The sequence below is a fragment of the Takifugu rubripes genome, chromosome 9 (assembly GCF_901000725.2).
Source record: "Takifugu rubripes chromosome 9, fTakRub1.2, whole genome shotgun sequence".
NCBI classification, from domain to species: domain Eukaryota; kingdom Metazoa; phylum Chordata; class Actinopteri; order Tetraodontiformes; family Tetraodontidae; genus Takifugu; species Takifugu rubripes.
This window is the reverse complement of record NC_042293.1, coordinates 12,068,550-12,096,549: the sequence shown is the minus strand read 5'-3', so window position 1 is coordinate 12,096,549 and position 28,000 is coordinate 12,068,550. Positions and strand designations below refer to the sequence as shown.

The 28,000-nt window shown below is 46.0% G+C and overlaps 2 protein-coding genes across 2 annotated transcripts; one reads left to right on the top strand and one right to left on the bottom strand.

Moving 5' to 3' along the window:
• Nucleotide 1: 1 nt before the first annotated feature.
• On the top strand, nucleotides 2–10,148 carry appl2 (adaptor protein, phosphotyrosine interaction, PH domain and leucine zipper containing 2). Its single transcript, XM_003967626.3, has 21 exons — nucleotides 2–154; nucleotides 1,328–1,426; nucleotides 1,808–1,867; nucleotides 2,488–2,559; nucleotides 3,354–3,441; nucleotides 3,628–3,669; nucleotides 3,752–3,810; nucleotides 3,980–4,126; nucleotides 4,305–4,387; nucleotides 4,562–4,714; nucleotides 5,669–5,857; nucleotides 5,936–5,978; nucleotides 6,178–6,234; nucleotides 6,358–6,452; nucleotides 6,582–6,734; nucleotides 6,966–7,018; nucleotides 7,129–7,303; nucleotides 7,553–7,589; nucleotides 7,686–7,841; nucleotides 7,922–7,969; nucleotides 8,435–10,148. Exons 1-21 carry the CDS (start codon nucleotides 98–100, stop codon nucleotides 8,564–8,566), a joined length of 1,998 nt encoding a protein of 665 aa, XP_003967675.2. The 5' UTR covers nucleotides 2–97; the 3' UTR covers nucleotides 8,567–10,148.
• Nucleotides 10,014–28,000, bottom strand: tubgcp6 (tubulin gamma complex component 6). The gene is made up of 25 exons (XM_011607475.2): nucleotides 27,730–28,000; nucleotides 26,626–27,429; nucleotides 26,385–26,548; nucleotides 25,316–25,529; nucleotides 24,363–24,521; nucleotides 23,424–23,545; nucleotides 23,280–23,343; nucleotides 23,081–23,190; nucleotides 22,904–22,995; nucleotides 21,242–21,381; nucleotides 20,111–20,260; nucleotides 19,630–19,711; nucleotides 19,245–19,333; nucleotides 18,748–18,866; nucleotides 18,221–18,359; nucleotides 18,040–18,138; nucleotides 16,614–17,934; nucleotides 16,225–16,386; nucleotides 14,994–15,162; nucleotides 14,323–14,464; nucleotides 13,000–13,194; nucleotides 12,465–12,597; nucleotides 11,857–12,070; nucleotides 10,704–10,897; nucleotides 10,014–10,585 (listed from the first exon to the last, which is right to left on the bottom strand). Exons 2-25 carry the CDS (start codon nucleotides 27,409–27,411, stop codon nucleotides 10,494–10,496), a joined length of 5,151 nt encoding a protein of 1,716 aa, XP_011605777.2. The 5' UTR covers nucleotides 27,412–27,429; nucleotides 27,730–28,000; the 3' UTR covers nucleotides 10,014–10,493.

The window sequence follows — 28,000 nt, the reverse complement described above, 5'->3', positions numbered from 1 at the left end:
ACTATACGTGTCCCCTATCGCGCAAAGGCTTTTGGGAAAACGAGTCCACTCTGTAAATAATTCAGACACCCTTTGCTGCTCTTTCACCACTAACAAGATGCCGGCCGTTCATCACAAACTGCTCCTGGAGGAGGCTTTGCAGGACAGTCCTCAGGTAGGTTTGTGTGAGTTACAACACATATCAAGACACATTTGTTATATTTAAGGGCCGTATTAGCACCGAAGTTAGCTTACTAGCTGCTACAATGTGTTCCCGTTGTAGGCGGTACGCAGAGGTCGATGACAGCTCTGAACGATCAAATGATCATGGAAAGGGAGCTTATTTCCCACTAGGAATATGTTTTAACCTTCTAGCTGTCAAAATAATAGCTTGTCATAGATGCGAAGCTACAGCTATTCATACAGCTCCTCTGTCTGACTCTGGTGATACTACAGACGTAGCTGACTATCATTGGTATTGTTGTGGATTATTGCACAAATGTAGCTGCACCACAATCCTTTATCTGCGACGTTTATATGTTAGTGCGTTGCAGGATTTTTCTCTTTCCGTCCTGGGCCCTATTCTAGAACCGAACTGGGCCCGATTTCCAGGATGTGGGAGGGATTTCCATTATCGGACTCCTGTGACTCACTTGGACAGCAACAGAGCAGCAGTGCTAGCTGTCAATTCCAAATAGCATATGTTGCTTGATGATAATAGGTCTGACATTTAACATCTGAGTCTCATTTAATGTGCCTCATTTAATAGGCGTTGGAGCAATGCATTATTATGCACAATCATTAAAGCTGCTTTTAACTGCCTGAATGGAGTCTGCGCTGGAGAAAGGGGTGTCTCCCCTTTAAGATGGTCTCTGAACAAAACAAGACTCATTTCATGGTGTGAAAAGGTTCTCGGTCATTCTCTGGTGTAAGACAGCAGAGTGAATTCTAAACAGGCTGGAAGTGATGGGCGTGTTTCTCTGCTTTGCTGCACCTGTTTGAATAAGAAAAGAGACACCTGGACAGGATGTTCACAGTTTGCATAGCTAATCTGCAGTAAAATTGTGATGGCTTCTGTCCTCCTGTGACTATGGCTGCCCCCAAACACCAATACTATTACATACAGTACAAACAACAACTAAGAAGGTATTGATTAGGATCAATACCTGTGATCATAATGATGCATTACATTACATTTGCATTTAATATGTAGTTCTTCAAGCAAGGGTCTTGACAAAGGTATGGGATGTTTTGAGTTTTATTGAGTTGTGGTTCCCTGCGAATGTATCCGCTGTGTTTCCGTTTTCCTGCTTTCTCAATAGCATATTTGTGTGTTGTGACACGACAGACTCGCTCCTTGCTCAGCGTGTTCGAGGAAGATTCTGGGATGCTTACGAACTACACTAATCAGCTCCTTCAGGCCTTACAGCGGGTGTTTGGTGCTCAGGTAGGAAACCACAAACACACGGGGAGAAGATGTTCCAACTAGAGCTGCTTATTTCAAGTGGGCCACATTTCTGTCCCTTATTCAATTACTACAAGGGTGATTAATGCCAATGTTGAGCAAATATTCCGTATCTATACGTCCTGACCCTCACTGATTTGTTTGGAAAATGTTTTATCAGCAGACATCAAGTGTTTGGCCCACAGTGGAGACGCGATATGATGTCAGACCTTTTCTAAACCAATTTCATTCTCTGGTAGTTCTGACATTTACCTGACCCCCACCTCCACCCCGAGTCACCTGCGGTCCAATTAGAGAATGGAAGCAGTTCGAATCCCTAATGATGCACTTTAGTAATGATTTTATTTCATCTGCCTCCTGCAGAGTGAGATGGGGCTGGCCACAGAGCAGCTTTCACAGCAGCTTCTGGAATATGAAAAGAAGGTAAGCATTGATGCCGGAGATGGCGGCGGCGGCAGCGGCGTGCACTTCAAGTCTCAGATAAAGCCGCCCCGTCTGTTCCGTTCAAACAAAACGTATTTCTGAAGAAAAAAATATGTGAAGATCAATGTGAACAAGCAATTATTGTGTAAAATGGGTATATTTGGAATTCATTTCAAGCATTTCTCAGCTTTCATTATCACCCTGGCCAGGGTGGTGATTGACCCCCCCCCCCCCCCCCCCCCGCCCGCCCCCCCCCCCTTCTGTGATCATGTTTTATGTATCCAGCAAGAAATAAAAATGAGATTTATTTGCTGACTTCAGCAGGGTGGTCCTAATAAATCATACTGAAGCAGATACGCTCATCAATTAACTTTGTTGGAACGTATCCTGCGGCGCGGAGGGGATGTAAAACAGGTTACAAACATCTTCAATCACCTGTACTGATTGCTCCTTTTAAACAAGGCTTAAATCTCTGCACCTTTGGATGGGCTTTATTTACATTTTTGGCCTGGGTCCATGAAAACGATGTGCCAGAAATCTTCTTTAGGTCACCCCAGGCTATATAATATGTAGCTGAAGAGTCGGACTCGCTCACACATCCTTCCCTTTCTCCTTTCTAGAACTTTGCCCTTGGAAAAGGTGATGAAGAGGTAATCAGCACGCTGCAGAACTTCGCCAAAAGTGTTGGGGAGGTGAGGCCCGTCTCGGCAGCTCTGCTGGTTTATGTGTTTATACCTGTGGGTAGCAGAAAGGGGGGGGGGGGGGTGATGAAAAGTCTGCAACGAGCTCTTTATCACGCCACACTGGAACATTGCATCCGCCGCTGTCCTCGCTGGTCAGAGGGAGGAATAAGGATAAGATCTGGGCACTGCCCTTCTATTAGAGCCAGAAGTTATTATAGTCGGTCTCGGAGGGAGCTGGTGTGTTTTGCGGATGTCAGATAGATGGAGACGACATGGGAGTGGGGAATGAAGGATGGTGCCTTGCACAGCCAGCCGTGGAGGGGATTTAAGAAACACATCCTCAACTATAGCCACAGTCGGCGGACGTGTTGTTTTAACCGGTGACAACTCATTTCCCTATAACGCTCATAATCCAGCGAACTTTAGCACTTGCTAAATCGTTCAGATTAAACTGGGTGTGGGCTTGTTAGATGCAGGAGTGCAGCCTGCTGATAAGCGTGGAGAATTATAGCAGGATTTGCTTGTTTGCGCAACAACGCGGCCCCATTTCCAGTATCGCAGCACGCAGCAGGTTCTGTTATTCTCGTCAAAATGCACCCTTCCACGTTATTGCCTCTGTTCCTTCCTGTGGAGACATTGTCTGCCTGCAAGAGCAACTGGCAGCATATCACCGTGCGATAAATCAAACTCCTCAATATGCTTTTCAATGGTTCGTGATTTATTTTGCATGACTGTTGTGTGTGTGTGTGTGTGTGTGTGTGTGTGTGTGTGTGTGTGTGTGTGTGTGTGTGTTTGTGGTCCAGCTGAACTCGCTGCACTCTGAACTGGCCACCCAGATGGCTGACAGCATGGTGTTTCCGCTGATCCAGTTCAGGGAGAAAGACCTCACAGGTAGAGTCATCAGCACTCATGCATATACTCCTACACACACACACACACACACACACACATATATATTCATAGTTTTATTTTATTAAGCTGTCAGTAGTCACATGACACAAATAGTAATAATACAAATATCAGCCAAGATACATTTTCTGAACCACCATTTTCTGTGGTGTTCTCTGAATTTTTCAGAAGTGAGCACGCTAAAGGAAATATTTGGGATCGCCACTGATGGTAGGTCCACATCCTGCTCGATAAACCGTTTTTTTACCGTGTTGACTCATTCTCCTCTCACCATGTCCCATCTGTCCTGCAGAGCACGAGGCAGCCATGGTCAAATATAGCCGACTGCCCAAAAAGAAAGAAAACGAGAAGGTAGAGTGCCGGGGAAATGATGACACGAGCTGTAAAAGGCTTTGTGGGGATGGAATGGTCCTTCAGTGGCGGAAAGATGTGGAAACATGGATTTAATTAGGCTACGGGCCGATTTCACCATTGTGTTATTGTGGCTAATAAGCTTTGTTGTTTTGGCTTGTGTGGACAGCTGAAGTCAGACATGATGAAGGAGGTGGCCTACACTCGAAGGAAGTTGCACCAGGCTTCACTACAGTACTACTGCGCTCTCAACGCGCTGCAGTATCGCAAAAGAATAGCCATGCTTGAACCTATGCTAGGCTACACGCTTGCACAGGTACTGCACAGCTTCTGTCACATCTTTAGTTTAGTTTAAGAAATTTAAAAGTGATTCATTTATGTTCAGCGTGACAACTTAGGGCTTGTGTGTTTTGCTCCTAATAGAAGATCTATGTGACAGTTATTGCATTTTTTTTTTATTTACGCACAATTTTTTCATCGCTTTTATGTTGCAGATTGGCTTCTTTAAGAAAGGCATTGAACTGGTGTCAAAGAAGATGGACAGTTTTCTCAATTCTGTGTCCAACATGACCCAAAAGTAAAGTCCTTTACACTTATTTTCACTCTCCTGGGTCTGTGTGTCTGCAGAGAACAATATCGAGCAGCAACTAAAACTAAAATGTGTCTTTGCATAGAACTTTAGTTAACTGTAAAAACTGCTGACTAACAGAACAAAACCTACTTTTTCCCTGAAAGTTTGTGTTCTGTCCAGCATCCAGGCCCAGCTGGACGTGGAGGCGGAGGCCATGCGCGTGACCCACAAGGAGCTTCTGTCTGGGGATGACACCGTCTATATGCCAGATAGGGACACCGAGCCTGTCAATCGCACGCTTATCCAGAAGGCTGGCTACCTCAACATTCGCAAGTAAGATTCATCACGCCCGTCTTGGCCCTGGCTGAAACCCTCCAGCACTGCCTGCTCGTGCGACGCTCCTCGTTAGTCTTTTTCCATTAGCAACAATTCAGCGTTTTGTTCGGGGACGAAGGCTGCTGCTATCATTACGCGGCAGCTACTTCAGTGCTGAATAACAGCTAAACGACGGGAAGCAACTTTTGCTCGCCTGGCTGACGACGCCAATCAGGTGCCGCGGCGACGGCGTGCGCTGTCAGCTCGTTGCGGCGCGGATGCATGAGAAGGGAAACTTCCTTAATGGCTTCACAAGTTCGCGAGGAAGGGCCGCAGCGCAGCCCTGAGTGTGATTTAGAGAAATGTCAGCGCTGTCAAACTCTCTCTCCCTCATATACATCCAAAGTCCTTGACAAATGTCCGCAACACCCGCGAAAAGGTTTCCACCGAAACGCCATTCTGTTTAATGACACGCTGCCAGCCGCCTCCAATGCTGTCAAATGGAGGAACAGCTGCAGTTTCTGGCGGTTTCTCAACATTGACTCACCCGTGGCAACGCTGCTCCAATAAGAATAATAGAAAGTGCATTTGGGAATGTATGTATTTTTAATCAATCGGCAAGATGAAGGCTGTCAAACAGTTCTGAAGGCTCACACGGTTTTCATTATTATTATTATTTCTGTGTATAGAACCCAGCATAGCAGTCCATCAGAAAAACCAATGCTTACGTAAACACATCACATCCAGGACTTATCACAGCTCAGTCAAGATGTGGTTAATAAAACTGATATGAAGTGTAGTGAGATTAGCCTGTAGGGTGGCGTAATAAGCAGGGATCACATGGCTGCCGCACACACGTGCACCCTAATACAAATGAATGCTGAGATCTTTTTAACCTGCAGTTAATGATTTCATGATGAGAGAAAACTGGTTTTCAGAGTCTGTCCTCTTTGTCCCTGTTCCGTTTGCCAGTAAAACAGGTTTAGTGACCACGGCCTGGGACAGGCTCTTCTTCTTCACCCAGGGGGGGAACCTCATGTGCCAGCCTAGGGGGGCGGTGGCAGGGGGCATGGTGCTGGACCTGGACAACAGCTCCGTCATGGCCATTGATTGCGAGGACAGACGTTACTGTTTCCAGATCACGTCCCCGTCAGGCAAAACGTGCGCACACATTTCAACGCAAGTGGGAAGCCGCCTCAGAGTTACTGGGTGGGTTTAATGTCTCCAACCTCTGTCCAGGTCCATGATCCTGCAGGCCGAGAGCAAGAAGGAGTACGAAGAAGTGAGTTTCAAAAGTCCTCCTCGTTCACACGTGCTGGAGCCGGGACGTGTGAACACAGGGGAGCTGTCGGGAATGATCTGTGTGGTTGTCATTTTTGGACGTGTGCTTGGAAACATCTGTCACAGCCAGTGTCGGTCTGCCCGACAGCTCGCGTCAGAGCGGACGGGAGCCCTAACGTGCATTCTCTTCTCTTTCACAGTGGATTTGCACCGTCAACAACATCTCCAGACAGATCTACCTGACTGACAACCCAGAGGTACCAACACCAACTCTCATGCCTAACACACGCAGGCACAAGCTGCCAGTGAAAGTGGAGCGTTTTCCCCCCTTGACCTCTAGGGAACAGCATATTTTGACCTTTTGACTTGTTTATTGACAGGCTGTAGCCATCCGTCTGAACCAAACAGCAATAGAAGCTGTCACTCCCATTACCAGCTTTGAGAAAAGACCGGAAGGCTCCCCCAACCCTGACAGGTACCTACCATCTCCAGAACTATAGGGGGCAGCATAGTACCAGTCGCGAGTGTCAGTCGATGCTCTGTGGATGCACCTTAGCTTTGCCGCTTCCCCTCAGCTCCTTTATAATTCAGCTCCTTCTCCCAGAGCAAAGCCAGGAGGTTTACACACATCCAGCGGAGGGTCCCAGACCGGGGCCGCTCTGGAACCAGAGGACCTGATAGCTCCCGGGACACCCATTCAGTTCGACATCATGCTGCCAGCCTCCGAGTTTCAGGACCAGAACAGAGCCGGAGGCAGGTGAGCAGACAACAACAGCAGGAAGTTTGGGTTGAGGGGGGGCGGATGTTTGTGAGGGCCGAGCAGGGACAACACATTTGCGGCTGTTTACCGGAAAGTTGGACTCAAAGTGCTTTTCGTATAAGTTCCAGGAAGTCGAAGGCTTCATTATGACTCACTGCAGGGGTTTAATTGTTTTCATTTATTTTTTGGTGTGTGTGTGTACGTGTGTGTTCCTGGTCCTCCTGACAGACGCACAAATCCATTTGGAGAAACGGACGATGAGTGTTCAGCAGAAACCGACGGTAACCATCTTCCTCTCCTAAATGCGCCCTGATGGACCACTCGTCCCCATTGTGACGTGAATCCAGCGCTGGCGTCTCGGCGTGCGGGTAACGTTCACGTGTTTCCACAGACTCGCTCCTGCAGCAAGTTTTCGCTGTGCGCTTCCTGGGCTCGATGGCGGTGCGCTGCGGCAAGAACCAGGAGGTCATCTACGAAGCCATGAGGCAGGTGCTGGCGGCCCGAGCCATCCACAACATCTTCAGGACCACAGAATCCCACCTCATGGTCACCAGCAGTAATCTCAGGTAGAAACCATACAGCATGGAACCAAACTCCTGCTTCTGTGAATGCAGATATCTGGTTCCCATCAACACTTCTTAACCAAGTTATCCCCAGTATATAAGTTATATAGGTGTCTCTCGAGAATGTATATATCTGCACCCACTCATCATCTTGAATGTGGAAGAACTTTTTGCCCTTGAAGAAGGAACTGGAGCGAAACGCTGGCTGTGTCGAAGTATTAATCTTGTAAATGTATTTTCACCTCGCGCTAGATTGATTGACCCCCAGACTCAAGTTACACGACTCGGCGTAAGTTCCAATAATGGTTCCTTTTAAATCAAAGGTCGGGGCGTTCGGAAGCGTTGAGAGAATCTGACAGCAGGGCGTTCTTCGCTGCGTTCACAGTTCCAGCTGGGAGAGGTGTGCCAGTTCGCTGCGCACCAGGAAAACACCCGGCTGATGGGATTCGTGGTGGAGGACAGGGACTGGAGCGACGGCGGCGAGGAAGGGGAGCCCACGTTTAGCGCCTTTGTGTTCGAGAGCAACACCGAGGGGGAAAAGGTGCAGCAGCGCATGAACTAATGCGTGAAGCGACCGCGCACGGACGGATCCTGAACTGTTCCCTTTGTCTGCCTTCACAGATTTGTTACACCATAAGCTTGGCGAAGGACATCACAGAGGCTAAGAAGGTACCTTCACCATTAAAATCAGAGCTTCGCAATTGTGATTAAGCCTTTATCTTAATCAGCAGGGGTCACGGCGGGCAGGGGTGGGGTGGGGTGGGGGGGCAACACTTCATCCCAGTCCTGTTAGACCTTTAAAATGACCTGCCAGCTCAAAAGGCTGGGAGTGGAGAGACGCGGAAAGACGCCAACTCTACTTATTTTAGTCAAAGTAACAAATAGTTCTTTAACTTCACCTGTAGGGCCACATGCATCATGTCAGCGTTATTTACGATATTGTTTCCCAGCGCTCGCAGTCACGTTTACAGGGGTGAACCAAGATGGATTCAGGAGGCTTTCAGGAAAATGGATGTTTAATGAAGATGAATAGGTACAGGGGAGTTGGACCTGGGCTGGAAGGATAATTGGCTTGGACAGGGAAACTGAAGTGTTGGAAGTGCTAAAACAGATTAAACGTGTTTTTCCTATAAGGACCCAGAAGCTCTGGCCCAGCTGATGAAGAACATGCCCTTAACCAACGACGGCAAGTTCCTGCTGCTGGACACCGAGACGGGCAACCACTCCAACGGAGAGGGGAACGAGGACTTGGAGTCGGAGGCCTAGCCCGTGTTTGGACCATACTTACCCAGGAGAGAAGGTATTCTGAGGATAACGGAACCGTCCTGACCCGACTCTGCTACTGTATATTAGGGACCATAGTTTGCTTCTTTACCCGAGGCTGTGTGACTTTTGTGCCGCTCCTTTCAAGAAACACACAGAGCGACTTCCTTCGGGGTCATCTGGACATGAAAGAAGGTCTGATGACTTTTTCCATCTTTCCTGTCTGCAGTCGAGCCGTAGCGGTGGGGGGTGGGGGGGTTAGGTACTGATCAAAGTGGTGATCAAGGCACTTGGCTACATGAAGAGGGACTCGTGCTGCTTCATCTTTAAACATCTCCAGCCGACCGCAGGTGCTGAATGTTTTGCTTCAGTTTAGGCTTGAAATTGGGTTGGAGAGTTTTTTTCTCTCTCTAAAGTTGTAAACGCGTCTCTTATGCAGCTAATTATTCCTTACTAAAGAAACATATTGCACTTCCAAGGTTAGCGTTGGTTTATTAATGTGATGCTTTTAGAATGCACTAATGGATATAAAATAGGTTTTATCTGCAAGGAAATGACCGTCCGAGCGTTGTCGTTGAGCGTCGGTCCGAGTAGTTTTGTTCTGACCTGCACACTTTAATGTGCAATCGTGCAAAACTGATTTAGGGTCAGTTTTTGCCAGTTCTTTTCCTCTGCGCGAGTCTGTGCCGTTCAGACGGTTCCCCGGTGGGAATCTAGATGAAGTGTGTCCCTTTGCCAGCCTCTGTAAATATGAACCCTCTTAGTGTCCGTGGTGTTTAACCAGACTTGGGTCCACGGAACCTGCTCGGTGTTAGAAGTGACGCAGCGCATGACTTAATCGTTTAGCATCTCCGACAAAAACCTGTAATCATGAAGCTATCGCACAGAACGGTGCGCTAAAACGTTACAGTAACAGTTTACTGTAGGGAAACCGCAGCGTTGTGCTCTGGAAGAACAGCCTGGAGCTCAAACTGGAACAAGAGGAAACAGAAATCTCTTTTAATTTCAGCTAATTGCGCCCTATAACACTAATCTCAGCGGACCTTGGAGGCACATGTTTGGTACTGTACAGATGAGGTTAAAACCACTGCCTGGGTGTTGATGTGCGTTATGTCGACCACTGCGTTTGCTTGTGTCTGTACGATCACAAACTGGTGACATTAGTTCTGATTAAGTTTACTCATTGTGTATTTGGGGCAATGTTTTCAGGGTTAATAAGTGTAAAATATTCAGCTGGATTCAGCTAGTCACCGTTTACTCCTGCTAATTGTAAATGTATCTACCAATAATGCTGAGCTTTCCGTTTGGATTTAAAATATTAAAAGGCTTCACAATGATGTGCGGTACTGTTAGTCGGTTCGTTTGGACGGCTCAGAGATCAAGTCCTCTTTGTCACCCGAGTACATTTCCCCAAATATCATTTTCAAGCTGCTGCAGTTAAATAGTACTCTTTTTCTTATGTAAATGTCAGCAGGTTTTCTCATGATGTAGAGAAAATTTTATTGACCCATTTGACTTCACATCTTTTTCTGCTGTTGTTCAGTCAAGCACATAAATGAATAAAACTAGTGTTGCATTCAAGGAAGAACTGATTGACTTATTTCCATCTGTTCGGCTTCACATTACAAAACAGCGTTCCCTTAATTTTACACTAGTTTGGTCCAATTTGCAGCAATTGTTTTTAACTCAAAAGAACAGACTCTTTATTAAAGAAGCGTTGGGTTTTACTGTTTACATTTAAATTATGTGCTTAAAAGCCACACGGCGACACTGAAGGCATTACAGTACTTTTATGTGTTCTTATCTGACTTTACAAGATTAGACCTAAATCCATGTATCAGGCTCACAAGCATAAGCAGGACTGAATACTAAACTAGGTCCAGAGCTAAAGTCTAACCAGTGAAGCTGGCCAGTATCAGCTTTCGCCAGCTCAGGAGTCTTTGTAGTAGTTGTTGAAGTTGATGCGCAGGAGAAAATCCTCCAGATGAGGCTGGTAACCTCTGTTCACCAGTTTGGTCACCACTGCAAGGGGAAAAAAAAAAATCATTTAGAAACATGAAAAACAGTTTCTTTACCCAGAATTTAAATGGATGCAAAAAACCTCCAACTGACCTACTTTGAAACGATATTATGAACTGACCTTTGAACAGGAAGTGAGAGTAGTACTTGAAGGTGTTGTATGACTGCTGCATTGCTACGAAGCTGGGGTGCACTGCCTCCCCCTGCTGGCTGTCCCAGGGTTGTGCAATCAGCTGGGCCCGAAACTTGAGGATGAGACTGAAGATGCTGTGGATGATGTTCATGACCGGAGCCGCTTTCTCTGTTAACAGACTCCTGCAGTGGCCAGGCGGGGCAGGAAGGTAAAAAATTAATTAATTAATAAAAAGACAAGGAACCTCCAACTCATCGCAGGGCGTGAAATTACACGGACGAGCGCGATGCGGACAACCTTTCCTAATGAGGTTAAATCATTCATCTGAGTTTTAAACTTTGCCTCAGAGCCAGATGGAATTTTAATTAACTGCCAGAAGAAGGTTGTACTAATTGTACATGAAACTATGGGATGGTGGGGTGGCAGTAGCTCAGGCTGGGCTGAGGAGCAGAGGATTCCCAGTTCAAGACCCAGCATGGGCAAAAGCACAGGTGTTGTGGTAGAGCAGAGCAAAGCCTAGGTACCCTGGAGCAAGGCACCAAACACCCTGGGCTCCACAATGAGCTGGCGACACATCCAGGGGTGCACCCTGCCCTCACCCACATGCAACCGGGATTGCCCCAGTGCCCCCCGTGATGATAAAGCAGTCAAGAAAACAGGTACAGCATGTTCCCTGTTCACCTGTCAGTTCCTTCACAGCTTTCTTATAGTTGAACAAGTATTGTGACAGGCCTAAATTTAGATGCACAAATAGGTGGTTAAATTTAAAATATCCTTACAACAGTCCCCTAATCATTTTAAGATTCTAAAACTGATGTCACACAAACACACAATTATGTGGATAAATCTTCTGTAAAAAATTGAATTAATGAGCTGCATGTAAGTAATCACACATGAGTTTTCATCCCAACCTGGATGAATTATCCTGATAATCGCTTTAACTAAAAATCATTACGGTTCACACCAACAGGCAGATCGAGTCTGGAGGACTCGATCTGCCTGTGTTACTGCATAAACATGCACAGATAAACAACTGAGCGGGAACATCCAACTGAAATCATATTCAAAGTGATAAATATTGTGGCTTTTTATAGGCGGACACAAATGCAACAGAACGCGCGGGTGCAGTTCCAGTTCCCACCTGAAGATGGCTCTGTTGAGGTAGTCTGCGTGAGTGCGGTGGATGGCGTCCAGGTCGCTGGCGGTGGCGAGCTTGGCTGTGAACTCGCTCCAGGACACTTGCAGGATCTGGTTGGCGATGTATCCCTGGATCACCTTGACAAAGTGCTGCATCTCATGCCTGTAAAGCTGCAGCTGCCGAAACTGCACCGAGCGTCCGGCGCCTTTAACCAGCGCTGGGGGGGGGGGACAGATGCGATTGGTCGGCTTTTCAACAAAAACTACGGATACATTTCCTTTCACAAGTGAAACTCCTTATCATGGTTGCACTAAAACATTCTGGGCTATTACTCTTTGTCAGTTTGTGTGACACAAACTTGACATTTATTTTTTTCCCTACTATCCATTTCTGAAGTCTGACATTCGCTGATCAATACCCACCAATGCAGCCTGACAAAGATCCCGCTGGCGCGAGATGCACTTTGCATAAATAAAACATAAAGGAACAGCAGCATCCCTCACACTGAATATTTTATAAAGAGTGAAGCACAACAGGAGTCTTATCTCGTCACCCTCCCAGGTACAACGTAGGCCGAGCTGGGCCCCGATCAAAAGCTCCCACCCTCTCACCTGTTCGCTTGAGGTGGAACCAGACCTCACGGAGGCTCCACACCATGTGCTTGAGCTGCAGCAGGAACGAGAACAGACGGTTGTACTTGTTCGTGCAGCTGTCGGTGATGATGATGTTCAGTGGCCAGTCCACCTGGGAAGAGTTGGGAGGGGGTGTAAAAAGATATGTGTGAAAGAAAGCAGCGAAACACGGAGCTGGAGTTGGAAAGGGGGAAAAAAACAGGTGTGAGAAAGAGAGATGTGCAAGTTGAGATGCTGATAAAGGAGGTGAGAGGGTTGTGATGGGAAGACAAATGGTGAGAGATGAAAAAAAGGGGAAAGACAGCAGAACTGGGAGGGGGGTGGGGTCTTTGGAAGCAGGGTGAACAAAGGAGACAGCCTTGGTCGCGGTAAATGTCAACCAACATCCAATCAGTGCGTGAGTGCCAACCATTTACAGGTATGCTGGTTTGCCACACGCTGCTGCCAGTAATACCACCCTGTCACATTTAAGCTGCCTCTGAGCACGTGCACGCAGCCTGTTACGCCACCTCACCTTGTAGCGCAGCTCCAGACAGTTGAGTGAATCAGGCGCGTGTGGGTGGAAGGTCTCAGGGAGGAAGCGCAGGGCGAAGGTGAAGTTGCTAGCCAAGTGGGTGTCCCCGTGTAAACTGTACTGCAGGGCTTTGTGGAGGATGGAGTTCAGCACCAAGGGGGTCAGCAGCTCCCCAGGAGTCTGGCCGCTGGCCAGCTGGGAGGAGGGAACATTGATGTTAATACAGAAAAGCTCAGACGTGGACCCCTGCCGTTCATTTCCATATGCTGCCTTAAACATGACGCGTAGCCGATTGCGACGATTAGTACGCTTTCCAGTTGAACATATTCTAATCAGTGAATTTGGCTGGTGGAGTTTGGCTGGGACAAAAAAAAAAAACCTTCTGTCTCATGAGCCGCGAGGGACACGTGTGCGTATGGAACCTCTCCGATAACTGTTGGAAGCAGGCGGCGAAATGAGACTTTTAGACAGTAATAAGTATCTTTTTGATTATACCAATTTCAAAACGACAAGAGCGGCTCGTGTTTGATGATTCCCACTACCCCGCAGCCCTAATTGGTTTTATATAACATCAGATCAAATTATGCCTCGTGGTTTATCCGCTACATCTGTGGCCCTCGCTGCACTCAAACGTAGTTTCTGGACCGGTGTCAGGCCGCAAAGCTGTAAAAATCTAACTTCAGTGCAATGCTAACTATGAGACATGGGAGGTGACTGGCTGCTGAGCAGAGCGCAGTTGTTTTCACTGCTCCCTGAGTCATAATAAATATGTATAACATAGATTTAGCCCTTGCTGTCAGGTTTAGGCGTCTTCTTCACTAAATCTGAAGCAGGTTGCACAGGCAGGCCGCTACCACGTGAGCCTTCACAATTCCACACTAACAGAATATAAGTGGTGGGCACTTGTGTGAACAGCTATTTTTCATTTTTTCTCTGTCATGCTTTTCCTTTCTATTGTTTTGAAGTACTTTTTTTATTTGTTTGCCGACCTTCAACGTCCTGAAATAAAACGCACTATTCCGATTATTGTTTCGCCCACAAAATGGGGAAATGTTCGACCGAATCGTCTCTTCCTTAAACAACAACAGCAGAACCTCTGAAGGCGACAGTATATTCTGTTTAAATGTTTTGGAGCTCACAAAAGGGCTTATACATTTAAAATTAATCTGCATCGTCCTGCTGATGTTCATCAGAAGCTTAAGGGCAGCGATGTGCAAGTTAACCAGAACGACGCTGGAAAAGTTTTTAAAGGGTATTTAAGAGCATATATTCTTAAATGAAAGAACCAAATGGAGGAATTGTACAAAACTTCACACTTCTCACCTTTTCAAACAGCAGATCGCTGAGGGACTGCGCAAACTCGCCGTCCTCCATCAGCAGGAAGTGGCGCAGAGCTTCAAAATGTCTTTCCACCCTCAAATCCACGAAGAAGTAGTCCACCACTGCCTTGTTCACCAAAGACACACTGGAGACACAAAAGAGACACAAAGAGATTCAGGGCGGCAGCGTTGCTTACTTGCATCTGTGACCCAGGTCGTAAACATGTGACCTCGTCATAAAGGTTGGGAGGGTTCACTTTGAGTCCCTCGGCCCATTTTAAGCTACTCCGGTTTAATTGACATTCACACGACACTGGGATTTAGGCTTCTGTTGGAGGAGATAAAACAGTCTGAAAATCTCTGGCGAACCTCACTTCGCAGTCTGCACAGGGCAAAAAAATCCATTAATATCAGTTTAAAGCTAAAATCCTCACTCTAAACACACTAGCAACCCCCATCACCATGTGCAGAAAAAGATGAAAAATCCATTTTCGCCAGACACAAAAGATAAACTGCGAAGAAAACATTTAAGGTGAAGACCGACTGGAAGTGTGATGGAAGTTAAAATGCCAGAAAAGGATCTTTTCGAAGGGAAGTTTTATGATTTTAACGTCAGCTGAGGTCTAACAAAACACAAATCAACTCTCCCCTCCTTTCTCGATGGCCGACACTCACTGTGTGATGAGCGGGGCGGTGACAGAGTGTTTTATCAGAACCGGCAGGGAAACCATCTCGCTGAGTTGGACAGCAGTGGTGTCGGTGGCTCGCCGGAGCGTCGGGTCCATTGGGAGGCCCCAGGGCGCCCGGGTAACCCGCTTCAGGAGCTGACACTCAGGGGACGAAGCTGCGGGAGAGGCAGGAGGAAAGGTTGATGCCGATCAAATGATCGCTCAGGGGAGCAGCTAAACCCGACTCGTTTTCATAGAGGTCAATTAGGAGCATCTGTCGGGGTGTAAAGAGGATCCGAAGCAGGAATTCCTCACATACGTGCGAACCCAGCAGCAGAGAAATTGCACCTCACGCTCCAGAGTCTGCATGGAAAGCAGAATTCTGAATTTCTTGAAGCGTGACATGAATGTTCAACCGGTCATACGTGTTTTCTTCATGTAATCAGATCATCCTCCAGACTAAATCTGAATAACAGCTATCAAGGTCTCTCGCAAAAACTGGTGACGTTTTCGCCTCCACGTTGACATTAAAGTTATTCCGGTTATTTTGGCTACGCTGAATGCAACACCCCTTAAATTGGAGTTCTCATTTTGATCGGCAGAGTGGAAAACTGTATTCAGTTGAGCAGATACAGATTGATTTCTTGCAAACTCTGAAAGCTGGCGTGAATAATGAGAGCATGGCTGAACAACACACACGGTAAGAATACAAGATACGACTCTAGTGAGCCATGATGCATCGCACCTGAACGCAAACCAGAATTAATACCCTCGTGAAATGTCACTGCTTTTAATGCAGCCCCCACGCCTGCTGATGGTAGTAAATATTTAATAGAGTCTGCAAATAATTCACCGCCAAACATGTTTAATTTACATGGACTAAGCTTCGATGCAATGTGGAGGGCTTTTTATTTACATGAAACTTGTTTCAGCCTATTTACAAGTGAAATGATTTCTGAAAACAGATGAAAGTCTGCAGTTGAAGTCCTTGACTGTCCGGGGTGATTTGTCACATTAGGACGGATGAAACTTGTGTGTCTGACTGACAACATTCATTTTATGCAAATTAAACCTGAATTACTTTCTCACTTTGCAATTGTAAACCTCTTTTTTTCCTCCTTTTGTGGCTGCCGGTGCATCAAGGCTAAAGAGTGACTGCACTCCGTCGCCGCTCCTCTTGAACTGTGGTGGAATTCTAGCGAGCATTAGGTTGTGATATTCACTTCCTCGGCACTAACCCATAATGTCGTAGCAGTCTTCGTAATGTTCCACCTCGTAATGTGCAGACAAAGCCAGTAGGTACTCCTGCTCAGAGTTGTCTCTGGAAGACAAAGCGCAGCCTGCTGCACCCAACCCCTCCGTCTCCAGCAGCCGCTCGCGAGGGCCACCTGACTGGGAGCCTAAAGTGGGAGCAAGACAGCTGCATTAACATGCATAGCGCATAAAGTCTACATCAATTTTACTGGAAATTCTAACTGGAGCTAAACTGATTATAGTCTAATATCACCTGGAAATGGAAACGGCATCACCACTCTTTAAAAAGGTCATAATAAACCGTCTTGATCTCGGTAAGTGCGCCTCAGGCTTAAAAACGCTAAGTGTGCATCACTTATTCAGTATTTGTTACCGTCTCTGTTGTCTTCCATCTGCTGCTGATCCTCGCTGCTTTTTCCTTTAACCACACACCCAACTCCCAGCGAAGAGTCTGATGAGTGGCCGTAGGCGCTGCCCGGCAGCGCGGAGGCTTGTGGCCCCTCTCCCGAAACCACACAACCCGACCCGAGAGTGGAATCAGAGGAATGTCCATAGCTGCTCCCGGGTAGCGGTGATGGAAGTGGTTCAGGTTTGGACACCACGCATCCACCGGCCAGATCGGAGTCTGAGGAGTGACCATAGGCGCTGCCAGGGAGAGGACGACGCTGGAGGTCATGTTCAGAGACGATACAACCGGCTCCCAATGCCGAGTCAGAGGAGTGACCGTAAGAGCCTCCGGGAAGCGGAGACAAGGTGGTTTCAGGTCCAGACACCACACAGCCGGTCTGGAGGGTGCAGTCTGATGCGTGTCCGTATCTGCTCCAACGGGGTCTTTCTTCAGGTGCGTTGGACACAAATTCTCCTACTTTGATATTTGCATCCGAGGAGTGGCCAAAGATGCTGGGAGAAGGGAGAGGAGCATCGACATCTGAGACGTTTTCCCCCACTCTGATGTGTGAATCGGAGCTGTGGCCATAAATGCTGGCAGAAGGCAGCGAGGCGACCACATCCGACACGTTTTCCCCCACTCTGATGTGTGAATCGGAGCTGTGGCCATAAATGCTGGGAGAAGGGAGCAGGGCGACCACATCTGACATGTTTTCCCCCACTCTGATATGTGAATCGGAGCTGTGGCCATAAATGCTGGGAGAAGGGAGCAGGGCGACCACATCTGACATGTTTTCCCCCACTCTGATATGTGAATCGGAGCTGTGGCCATAAATGCTGGGAGAAGGCAGCGAGGCGACCACATCCGACATGTTTTCCCCCACTCTGATGTGTGCGTCCGAGGCGTGACTGCGGACACTCGGTTCAAGCGGATGAGCCACAACCTCCGGAACATTTTCCCCGACTTTAACATGACCATCAACATGACCACTGGGCAACGGGGACGGGAGCGGAGTCGTTGGGTCTGACCCCAATTGCACGAGAGCATCAGAGAACTGTTTATGGACCACAGGACAAGACTGTGGAGCAACAAGTGGACTAAATGGAGCGCTGAAGTCGTAGTCTGTGTCCCGTCCTCCGAGACGCATGTCGGGCAGGTCAGAGCTGACCTCCTGTGCGTCACAGTTGTTCTGTCCGTCCTCAGCGATCAGGACGGACGCCAGTGTCGAGGGATTCTCAGCGGGTTGCGACACAGAATCTAATTTTATACTCTCCACTGGCTGCTGTTCAGGCACATCCTGAGATTCCTGTTAAAAGAAAACACAGATGAGACGATGCACACCGTCTAAACCGATGATTACTTGAGAAGAAAGGGAGTGGAGGGAAGAAAAAAAAAATCGATGTTTTCACACCATGTTTGGCAGTGATGCAGTCTGTAGTGCTGATGGAACAGATGGCATTATCTCCATAGGAAGTCTTTCCTGGCCTGAAGGGTTTTTCTCAAGCATTTCCTGCATGAGAAGCAAGAGAGATGTAATTTGGCTCGCTTATAAACTATATAATTCATTTTCTTTCACTGCTGTTATGACAAACTTGTATCTGCAGCCCGTCACGTTTAAAGAAGCGAGCTCGAGCTTCATCAAGTCTCAGCCGCTGCACACGCCACATGGCCCGTCTCTCCCTGTGAGCCGCTTCCTCCGTCAGGCGGCTGTACTGAGCAATGAGCTCCTTCCTACAATTTGAAAAAACAAAGGACTGAGCAGAGATTAATACGGAATAATTTGCAGGAAATGCATGTCTAATCAAAAAAAAAGATTTAATGAACAATTATAACAAACAATAACCAATCAGTTTATCCTTGTTGCATCAGTGAATTACTGTTGTTTCCAGCTCAAGTATGTTATAATCCCAGATTTCTACAGAAAATCTGTTTGATTGAGGGAAAATTTGATTAGAATTTGAATTTCTTTCAATCAATAAACCGTCACAGTGCTCACGCTATGCTACCATTAGCAATCATTAGAACAGCACAGATCCCCTAAAACCTCCCATCAGACACACGTGCGCTTGCACCAAGTCATCAATGTCCTCTGAATCAAAGACAACCATCCCAGTCGGACCTGGCTCTCTCTTCCAGCTGCTCCTCCATAGCTTGCAGTCTCTTCTCTCGGTCTCTCACTTCTCTGGCAAAGCCGAATTCGTCGTGGTCGTCCTGCTTCTTCTTGGCGGCGCTACGCCACTGGCACAGAAGCACACCGTGTTGCAATTTAGTTTACACTAATTAATCTTGCTCACATTTTTCCTGTTTGATAAATGCAATGACAAAATGTCTAAAGGCAATATGTTAATAATGGCTAAGTAAGAGGCACAACTTAGAATGTTAAAGCCCATTAATTTTAAACAGATCAAAGTCAACAACTGTCACATGACTCATCCTGGTGGATTTGCAAGGCTTATGTAATATTCTGATTCAGCTCAAGTAAGAACTTTAATCCACAATCTTTTCTTCTCTTACACAGAAGTCATCCAGTTTTTAAATCCCTGTTCAAAGGGACAAAAAAAGTAATTATTTTAACAAGTCATGCGCCACAGAAACAAACATAATGACTTGTTCTACCTCTTGTTGATGTTCAAGCTGCTGTTTCATCTCCTCGAAAAGCTCCCTTTTCCTGGCCTGCTCAGCCAGACGCTGTGACACCTGCCGCCCTGCGGGAATGAAGAACAGTTGGCTGCTAACTGTCCTGCGCAGACGCACGCGGCTTCCGACAAACAAGCCTAAATGCACACATCTGCATATCCTGAAGTAGTTCAGGAGTTAAATGATGCGAGCGGTGATTAGATTTCACAGTACAGATAAATGAATGAAAGAAGCTCTTCCAGTCAAGAGCCAACAGGTGAGCACTGATAACACACTGAGGGGAACCATTTTCTTAATGTAGCCCCGGAAGCATGGCGATGAGCGAATACATCCAGAGTTCTGCAAAAACAAAAATCACACTCACCACGGATCGTCTCCAGGGTTTTGGCTGCCGACTCCCTGACCTGATTGATCAGTTCCTGGCGTGCCTGCTCTGCTCGCTGCGCCTTACAACAGACAGAAAATAAATCTTTATCAACAAAGATCCATCTGTGCGGCCTATAGATCACCACGTGTCATGCGGCTCTGCTAAAGCATGGCCAGCGGCGGGGACAATATAACACAAACAAACCAGGTTGTTAAATCAGGCAGCGTGTGACTCGCTGTAAAGGAGACCGACACACCACAGATTATGTTCTATTAAAAAAACCAAACATTACATAAAGACGCCTCCATTTTTAGACCCAATTTTTAAAAATCCCTTAAAATCAGCCCGCAAAGACCTTTTTACCTTATGTTGACTATTAACATTCGCTGTATATAAGACAAAAAGCTCAGATTTGTTCTTAAAAATATGACCTAAATACATCCTATTGCAGGTGAGGACAATGGAAATGTCTCAGTACTTGCTTCTCCCTGCTGGTGGCGCTGTGCTTAGCAATCCTCTCGAGGCGTCCTCGGTACACGGCACACTCCTTCTCGATCTCCTCGACCTCCTGCAGGGAGAAGGTGACGCCGATGCGCGGCGCCGGCAGCTCCGACGAGCAAATGTAATGCTGCGGGTGTAAATATAGGTGTCTTTCAACGTTAGAATCGATCCAGAACAGCAAGTAACAATAACAGTAACAAAGAGACCGCTGCAGCAGAAGAAATTAGACCAGAGAGGAATAGTTACCAGTTGCCAATTAGCTCAGAGCAGGAGGCCCGAGCGTCAGGTCAGTGAGGTCAAGTCATTATATCTGGTACAGAATAAATCAAGAGGAACGTCGCAGACGGGCAAGAAGTTTGACATGATTACATCAAACGCAATTGGCTGCAATTTACTGGCGTTTTCCTACTGATTTGCAGCCATTGTTCTAGAGGAGGAGTAAATTAACGCACGTGGGAAACACTCAGGTCGTTTTAAAAGGCATTTTACGGGTAGAACTGCTGGTAATAACTTGAACTGAAAGCTTACTCTTACATAAAGCCGAATAAAATGAGGAGCACTTCTGCTGATTAGCGCAATTACTTGGCCATTACACTGGAATTACAGTGCACGGACAGCAGACTGCAGAGCGCTCATCTACCATCAAACGTCAAGACATACTTTCTTTCTTTTCCCCCTACTTAAGAAATTATTAGATGCCGTTAATGCTCACTTTATAAGAAAACCTTTAAATGTATTTTCAGCCATTTTAACCTTTGATTTCCACCCTAAAAAGCAAATGGATTCTTTTATTAAATAGGGATAATTCTTTTGAATATTTATATTCGAAGAAAATTAATACACATTACAAAATGCAAATAGCTTCATCCAGCAAGCTTCTTGTCATTTTAAATCTTCTTGTATTGTCTGTATCCATTTAGATTTACTTCAATCCAAGTGGAAAATATACATTAGTGTGTTGATGTTTCTGCTCCTCTGGGGTGATTACTATTGATTATTTATTTCAGGTGGAATTAAAGATGGTGCCAATCTGTGCATCTCATCTGTGCGAGCGTGGCTGATAAAAAAAAAAGAGTAAAATAAAATGCCTCCAGGAGGTAAAACTTACCTGTGGGCAGCAGATCTTCAGCAGGTTAATGTTCTTCCCGCAGACGTACACGTCGTTGGCGAAGTGTCTCAGGAAGATGGGCACGCAGTCCTCCACGTCCTTTGAAATCAGAGTGTATCCTTGGACCCAGAAGTGTTTGTCTGCAGACACACACACACGGTTCCATAATCCAAACCGAGCCGCTTCAAAAGACATTTAATGTTCCTACCAGCGCTACAACACATTCACACCTTGAGTATAGTGGGTGAGTATTTGTCAGGCAGAAGGCTTGGTCTCAAAACTTTCCCTTATTTGTATGACTTACTGGGCATGGAAAAACTCTGACCGCTTGAATTAACACTCGGAATTTGTTTGGCGCTTAGCTCGGTGATCCTGAGCGAGAGGCATAAGCGAACATGAATGCTGCGAGCTTCCGCAGCCCTTTACAGAAAGCCCGCGGCTTGCCAAGAAAGCTCAGCCGTTGATTGCTTCCCTAGCCGACAGACTTCGAGGAGAACAATGACATCCCCGCGTCCTCCAAAACACACGCACAGAAAAAAGCCGAAGTCGGAAGTGCAGCTGTTCGCTGCAGGAGTTGATGAGGTGTAGCAGATGAGCACATTTATTTCTGACTGAGACAATGCAGAGGTGACGCCCTGACCTTGAATGGCGCCGCGCACCATATTTATAAATGTTTAATGATCACGCAAAATATAGCCGCACTGCCAACAAAATGAAGTAGCAACAGTTTGTTCTTGTGGGGGGGAACTGATTCCATCTATCACTCATTATTGATTTATTAACTGCTGTTGTCGCAAAGAGCAATTATGATGATTGATGATTCGGCCGCTTTCTTTAGAATTGTTTTAGAAAATAATGACCATTTCCAAAAGGGTTTTCCATGTTTCTGCTAATTAGTTTCTTAATTCAATAGATTAATGGTAAATAACAGTTCTGTAATCTTAAAAGCAACTGTTCTATTAACTGTTTAATGACACAGTTCTGTCATTTTAGCGAGAGCTGCCGAGTTAATCTGTAACTATACAATGCAACAGTGAATGAAATAAATAAGTACATTTATGGGCCTGTAAATGTGAAAATTCCCTTTTCATGACAGGAAAAGTAATTTGGGTGTGACAGAGCTTTTCTGAGTTTAGATTTGTTAAACTTTTATTAGCCATACACTCCTACATTCAGTTAATAACATAAAGGGATTTAAATGTTCTAATTTGGAAAGTTTTGGTCTTTGTAGCTGGATAAAATGTTTTATTAATGCCGTTTTATTATGTTTGGTCACCAAATGATTATTAATTATTCACTGCAACAACAATGTTTTCCAGAGTTCAGTTGTGACTCCGGCTGTAATAAAATAATTTAATAGTTAGAATTACACAGCTTCACAGCTTTTGCAGTGCACAGACACCCCTATTAATGTCATCTTGGTGGACAATCTACCGTCACAATCGGCCCTCCCAACTTCAACATGGGGGTCTTGGAGAGCAAGAGCCCCAAAGGGCAATTAAATGAGAAAAAAGAGGAAAATCTAATTCATTTCTGTCCTCCAGAAGATGTTTCTCTGGCTAACTGTGCAGTGGTGGCTCCATTCTCTACAGATGGGAGATATTGTCCCCCACTTATCATCATCCAACGGCTGTGTGACACACAGCAAGTGACTCTTCTCACCTCTGAAGCCGAGATACTCCTCATTGACCTGGATCATGAACTCTCCGTAAACATCTCGAAAGACGCCACTGTACACCCAGTCAGACATAAACCTGAGTTAAGAAAGAAGAAGCAAACACACTCAGCCCCTGCAGGAGAAAAAGGGCAGTTATAGGAACATTTTCAGCAGTGACTGACCGTGTGTAAGGTTCACAGCTGGTCTTCAGCAACGACAGCAGGACTGGGTAATTCTCATTGCTGCAATTATTCTGCGCTTCATTGTACAGGTAGGACAGCAGTTTTACACCCTGAGGAAAAGCACACGCAGCTTAACTGACGCCCCATCTGACAGAAAGAGGGCCGAGGCGTTACCGTTCACCCATAAATGGACGCTCACCACGGGGAAGGCGGCGTGACCTGCACCCACGGGCCCGTCGACACAGCACAGTTCTGACAGGTACCTTTGATTAAAAGACAGCGGCCGGTTTGGTGATGTTCGAGTCAGGACAAAGCTCGGGATCAGGTGGGAAGTTCACCTCACCTCAGCTGGCGGCCCACTTTGCGGAAGAGGAAGCCGATGGTCAGCAGACTGAGCGTGGGGGGGGTGCTCAGAACACAGGCCCTGTAGTAATGCAGGTACTTCCGAAGCCCTCCTGTAAAAGCCTTGGAGTAACATGCAGAACGTTAATTTGACCCGATCTAAGCATCCTAAGGTCAGCTCAGTTCCTCCAACATGTAAATCCTAAAGATGATGTTAACAACAAGAACAATGCAGACTTTAATTATTGTCCAAAACATGTCATTAAAGAGAGATCTACTCCACCAAGCCCAGAATGGGAAATCGTAGTAGAACGCTTATCACTAATAAGGTTGTGCCAATTACATCAGGTTCCATCATAATGTTTAAACTGATAACTGAAAAAGAGAAGGAGCTTAAGAGGCGTAATTGCTTGTCCGCACGACAAAAATGCTTTTCTAAATCGTTTAAGATTTCCAGATTTTCATCCGTGAAGAGATTCAGCTACTAAATAATTAAGAAATGTGAAAGAGGAACTACTGTGAGGAAACAATACACTGGAGAGACAAAGAGGATCAGCAAGACAGGGAGGGAAATGTAAAGAAAGAGACGAACAAATATTTGAATAAGACAAACGTCAGGAGTGAAGAAAAAGATTCAGATTCAGAGAAGCTGGGACGGCAAAACAGACGCAGAGGAATCTGCTGCACCTCCAGTTTGACCGTATGTTTTTATACTTTTGTGTTTTTGGCTTATTTTATGTTGTTCTGCAACAGCCAGCAAAGCTCTCTCCCCACCCGTTGGAAAAACCTTACCCATTATGTTACCCATTTGCCCATTACAAGGTAATTGTTGTTTCTGGGGAAAGAAGTATTGTTAGCTAAATTTAACTGATGACAAAAGACACGAGGGGGTGCGATGCGGAGCCTTGCCGGCTGTTATGACGATAATTGCAGCGCGTACCTGGAAAACTAAGCCTTTTTTGTCGGTGCTCTGCAGAGAAAAGTGGCTGAGCCTCAAATAGTGCGTGCCGTACTGCGCCAGCTCCACCAGAAGACGAGACATGCTTTCCGGTGAGGCGCCCGACACGCACACGCCGGGCCTGACGTCGAACTGGACGCTCTGGGAAAGGGATGACATATTTACCAAAGGTGGAGAAAACACAATAAGCAAGTGAGACACAGATACATCCAATAAAACAACCCCGCAGCCAGGACCGAGTCTATAAAGCTGATGATATTACAGTCTGGCCGAGGCTGCCGGGGAGTCGCCTCTGTAGTGGTTTCTGAAAGTTTGTGGCATTATTACATTAGATATTAGATATATATTATCAGGTATTGTGTTGGTCTTCCCGTGGTTGATTTATGTAGACTGGTGACAAAGTTCTGGACAGCACACGTCTGAGGGGGACAAAAATAACTCCAGCCCAACGGTCCCACACGCCACAGCAACAAAAAGGAACTCTAATGACAGCCACAAAACTTCTGCAGAAGTTCTGTGTGAAGCAGGCTTATCATATAAGGCAACATCAGATGAATAAAGACTTCATTATTTAGTTTTACCTCAAGGATAAACCTGTCATACTCACAGTAGCTGTGCCAAGACAGGAGAACACTAAGAGAGAAAACGAATTCTTTCCATTTCTCAAAAGAATATTCTAGAGATTTCAAAGAATAGAACAGCCGTGGTGGGATTTGCTGTTTTATAAATGGTTTATCTTTTGTAAAACTCACTGGAATTTAAACAAGTGTTACGCAACAGACTTTAAACAAAAATTTAGTCAATGCTTTTAGCTCCTGTTCATAGCACATTTATGCCTTTTGATCACCCCCACATAGTCGGATTTGGAGAGAAGGGCCCCCCCCCCCAGAAAAACGCATTGAGGCTTTTTAAGAGGTTGGAAATGTGTCGCCGACCTGATTGAGGGGGAAAGTGGTGGAGGCCACTCCAATTAAGACATTCAGGAGATCGGACACCAGCTGAGCCTGCGAGTCCAGGGGCAGGGGGATCAGAGGCGAAGGCGTGCTGGTGCTGACCACCCTAATTTGCGTCTCCCATAGGTGGTAAAGATGGTCAAAGGCCTCCCTGCCTCCTTCAGTTAGATACAGAGATTCTCTTTTTCCAGGTGGACTGGGGGGAAATAAAGCAAAAGGATTTAATAATGAGGCATTAAATCTTAAATTCTACCATATGAACAAGTGGAGCTGTATACTACACTGCAGCTACGGGAGGTTATACTGCTTTTAGCTCATTTGGTTTGTTTTTTTTGGTTAGGAAGCTGCAGTCTGATGATTAAAGGTGCTCCATCAACATCATTTGACAGTTGTAAAGAACTGCTTGATTGGCTGCTGCTATTAATGCCAGTAGCTTGATTAGCTAGCTCTGTCACAGTCAGCCGCTTCTGAATATATGAACCTGACAGAATCACACGCTGGAGTAGGATAAGTGTATAAACACACCCAGACACTTGAAAAGCAACAACATTCACAGACTCTAATGATGAAAATTAATGCAGCCAGTGTGGATTCTTCATCCCTCAACACTATCATCATCATCATCATTTGGTGCCCCAAAATACTTTTCCCAGGTATAATTATTGTTCAGGATAAAGCACGATCTGTGGTTATTATTATAGATGTGTTTCTAAACAGCTGTCTGTTCATAGCAGTGCTACACCTGTCAAATAATTAAAATAATTTTTTTTTAAAGTCAAAAAAGTCAGTTTTCAACAGCTTTGAAGCTTCAGTCGTCACAATGTAAGCCGACTACAAATATTAGTGTGACGACAAAAGCTTAAGCAACATTAATATTAGATTTAAATGATTGGAATATACTTTCAAAGTAAAACAATATGCATAGGAATATATTAAAGACACTCCCTAACACTCTGAAAATACATTGAACATTAACCTGAAAAACTAATGAAAAATTCTAGTTATTTTAATATTTGGTGGTGAAACGTTCAAAAGACTTGCTGTGACCCACCAGCCCACAGACTCCCAGCAGCGGCGCTTTCCCGGCTCAAATGTGCGAAGAGCTTCCCATATGTCAACATCTGGGAGAGGGCTTGGCTCCGACTGGGAGTCTGGAGTTAGGTTGGAAGCTGACTGGAAGCCTTCATCCTCTGACTGGTCCAAATTAGAAGGGACCTATAGAGACAACAATTAATAACAGCAACACTGGAGCCACTACAGATATGAACTATAATCATAATATAGTTGCCTACTTTGATAGCCAGCCCAGTTACATCAATATTACTGGGAACGGGAGGTAGGTCCAATCTTATATCTATATCTGAAGTGCGAGTGTGCTGCAGCGCTCCAAACAGTGAAAGCCTGGTGTCCCTCTCGAATCTTTCTTCTGCTTCCAGTTTAGTCTTCAGACCCAGCAGTCCGGTTCCTGGAGGGGCATCCATCATCCTCTGAGTTAAGTACATGCCCTCCAAAGATCCCCATTCCTGTCCACAAACTAAACCCCATGCCTGGGCTTCGAGCCTCTGCAGCTCCTCGCTCTGATAACCCCACGGTTCAGGCCGCCGCAGCACGGGCCTCTCCCGCCTCATGTAGTCCATGCTGAAAGAGGCTGGGGGAGGTGGTGCGGATCCAGCAAGATGAACCAGAAGATCCAGGACTGCATCCACCTCTTTGAGGCCCGATGACGCTCCTTCTTGCAGCCTCTCTAACTGCTCCTCCAGCCTTTCTGCTTCTTCTCTGCATCCTGCCACGCGCAGGTCGAAGCTTATCATCAGGACTTTGTTTCTTGGTGGTGTATTGGCTGTGGCAGTTGGTCTTGGGACAGAACCATTGGTGCCACTTAAAAATATTTTGGACAACAGGACCCCATAGGCACATTTCTTAAAAGCTCTGCGGAATCCTTCCCTTGAAACTCCCCCCAAAGCGCGGCGCTTCCACGAAACTCGAGACAGGCTGGAGTCACACAGAGCACCCATCAGCTCAGTGATGCTGGTGTTGTTGCTGATGGGTGTTTTGGGATTGATCAGGGTCGTGTACATGGTGAATCTTTCCTTAGCCTATGTGGGAAACAAATAATACGTCTGTCATCAAAAAAGGTAACACCATCATACACAGTACATGTCGGGAACATCAAAATGACATATGCAGTTCAACAAATCTTTGCATTTTACGGTGACATTCTGCAAAAAGTTAACTACACGGGAAAATTCACTGCAGGAGCTAATGCAATAGCAGCTAACGTTAGCCAACCCTAAAGATAAGGCTGCGTTTAACTTTGCTACTCACATCATTATCAAAACCTCGATTGAACAGACAAATTCTCCAGACTTAAAAGTAAGTTTTACACAGCAACTTACACAGTTGGTCACAAAAATACACAGATGTCAAGTGACTTCTTCCTTTGCATGCTAACGACCCTTGCTAGCAAACGCCACCGTGTATCTGGCAGCTCCTGTTGATCTAATCTATTTCAACCCGACAGTTACCAGTGGCAGTTCTCAGCATATGTTGCATATTTTTCCCAGTTTACTAGTTACAGATTACGAGCTACGTTGCTCGTATCTGTAGTAAACAGTTAGCAAGGCGCCTCATTCATCAACAGGATGCCGCGGGGTTACAAATTAAGCT

Bases quoted from the DNA above. Each gene is read 5' to 3' on its own strand.
- appl2 (XM_003967626.3), top strand. From the start codon at position 98: ATGCCGGCCGTTCATCACAAACTGCTCCTGGAGGAGGCTTTGCAGGAC. The intron at 155-1,327 runs GTAGGTTTGTGT...GTGACACGACAG, and splicing joins CTTTGCAGGACAGTCCTCAG to ACTCGCTCCTTGCTCAGCGT. The intron at 3,442-3,627 runs GTAGAGTCATCA...TGAATTTTTCAG, and splicing joins CAGGGAGAAAGACCTCACAG to AAGTGAGCACGCTAAAGGAA.
- tubgcp6 (XM_011607475.2), bottom strand. From the start codon at position 27,411: ATGTACACGACCCTGATCAATCCCAAAACACCCATCAGCAACAACACC. The intron at 26,549-26,625 runs GTAGGCAACTAT...TTGTCTCTATAG, and splicing joins TAACTGGGCTGGCTATCAAA to GTCCCTTCTAATTTGGACCA. The intron at 14,465-14,993 runs GTGAGTGTCGGC...TTGTGTCTCCAG, and splicing joins ACCGCCCCGCTCATCACACA to TGTGTCTTTGGTGAACAAGG.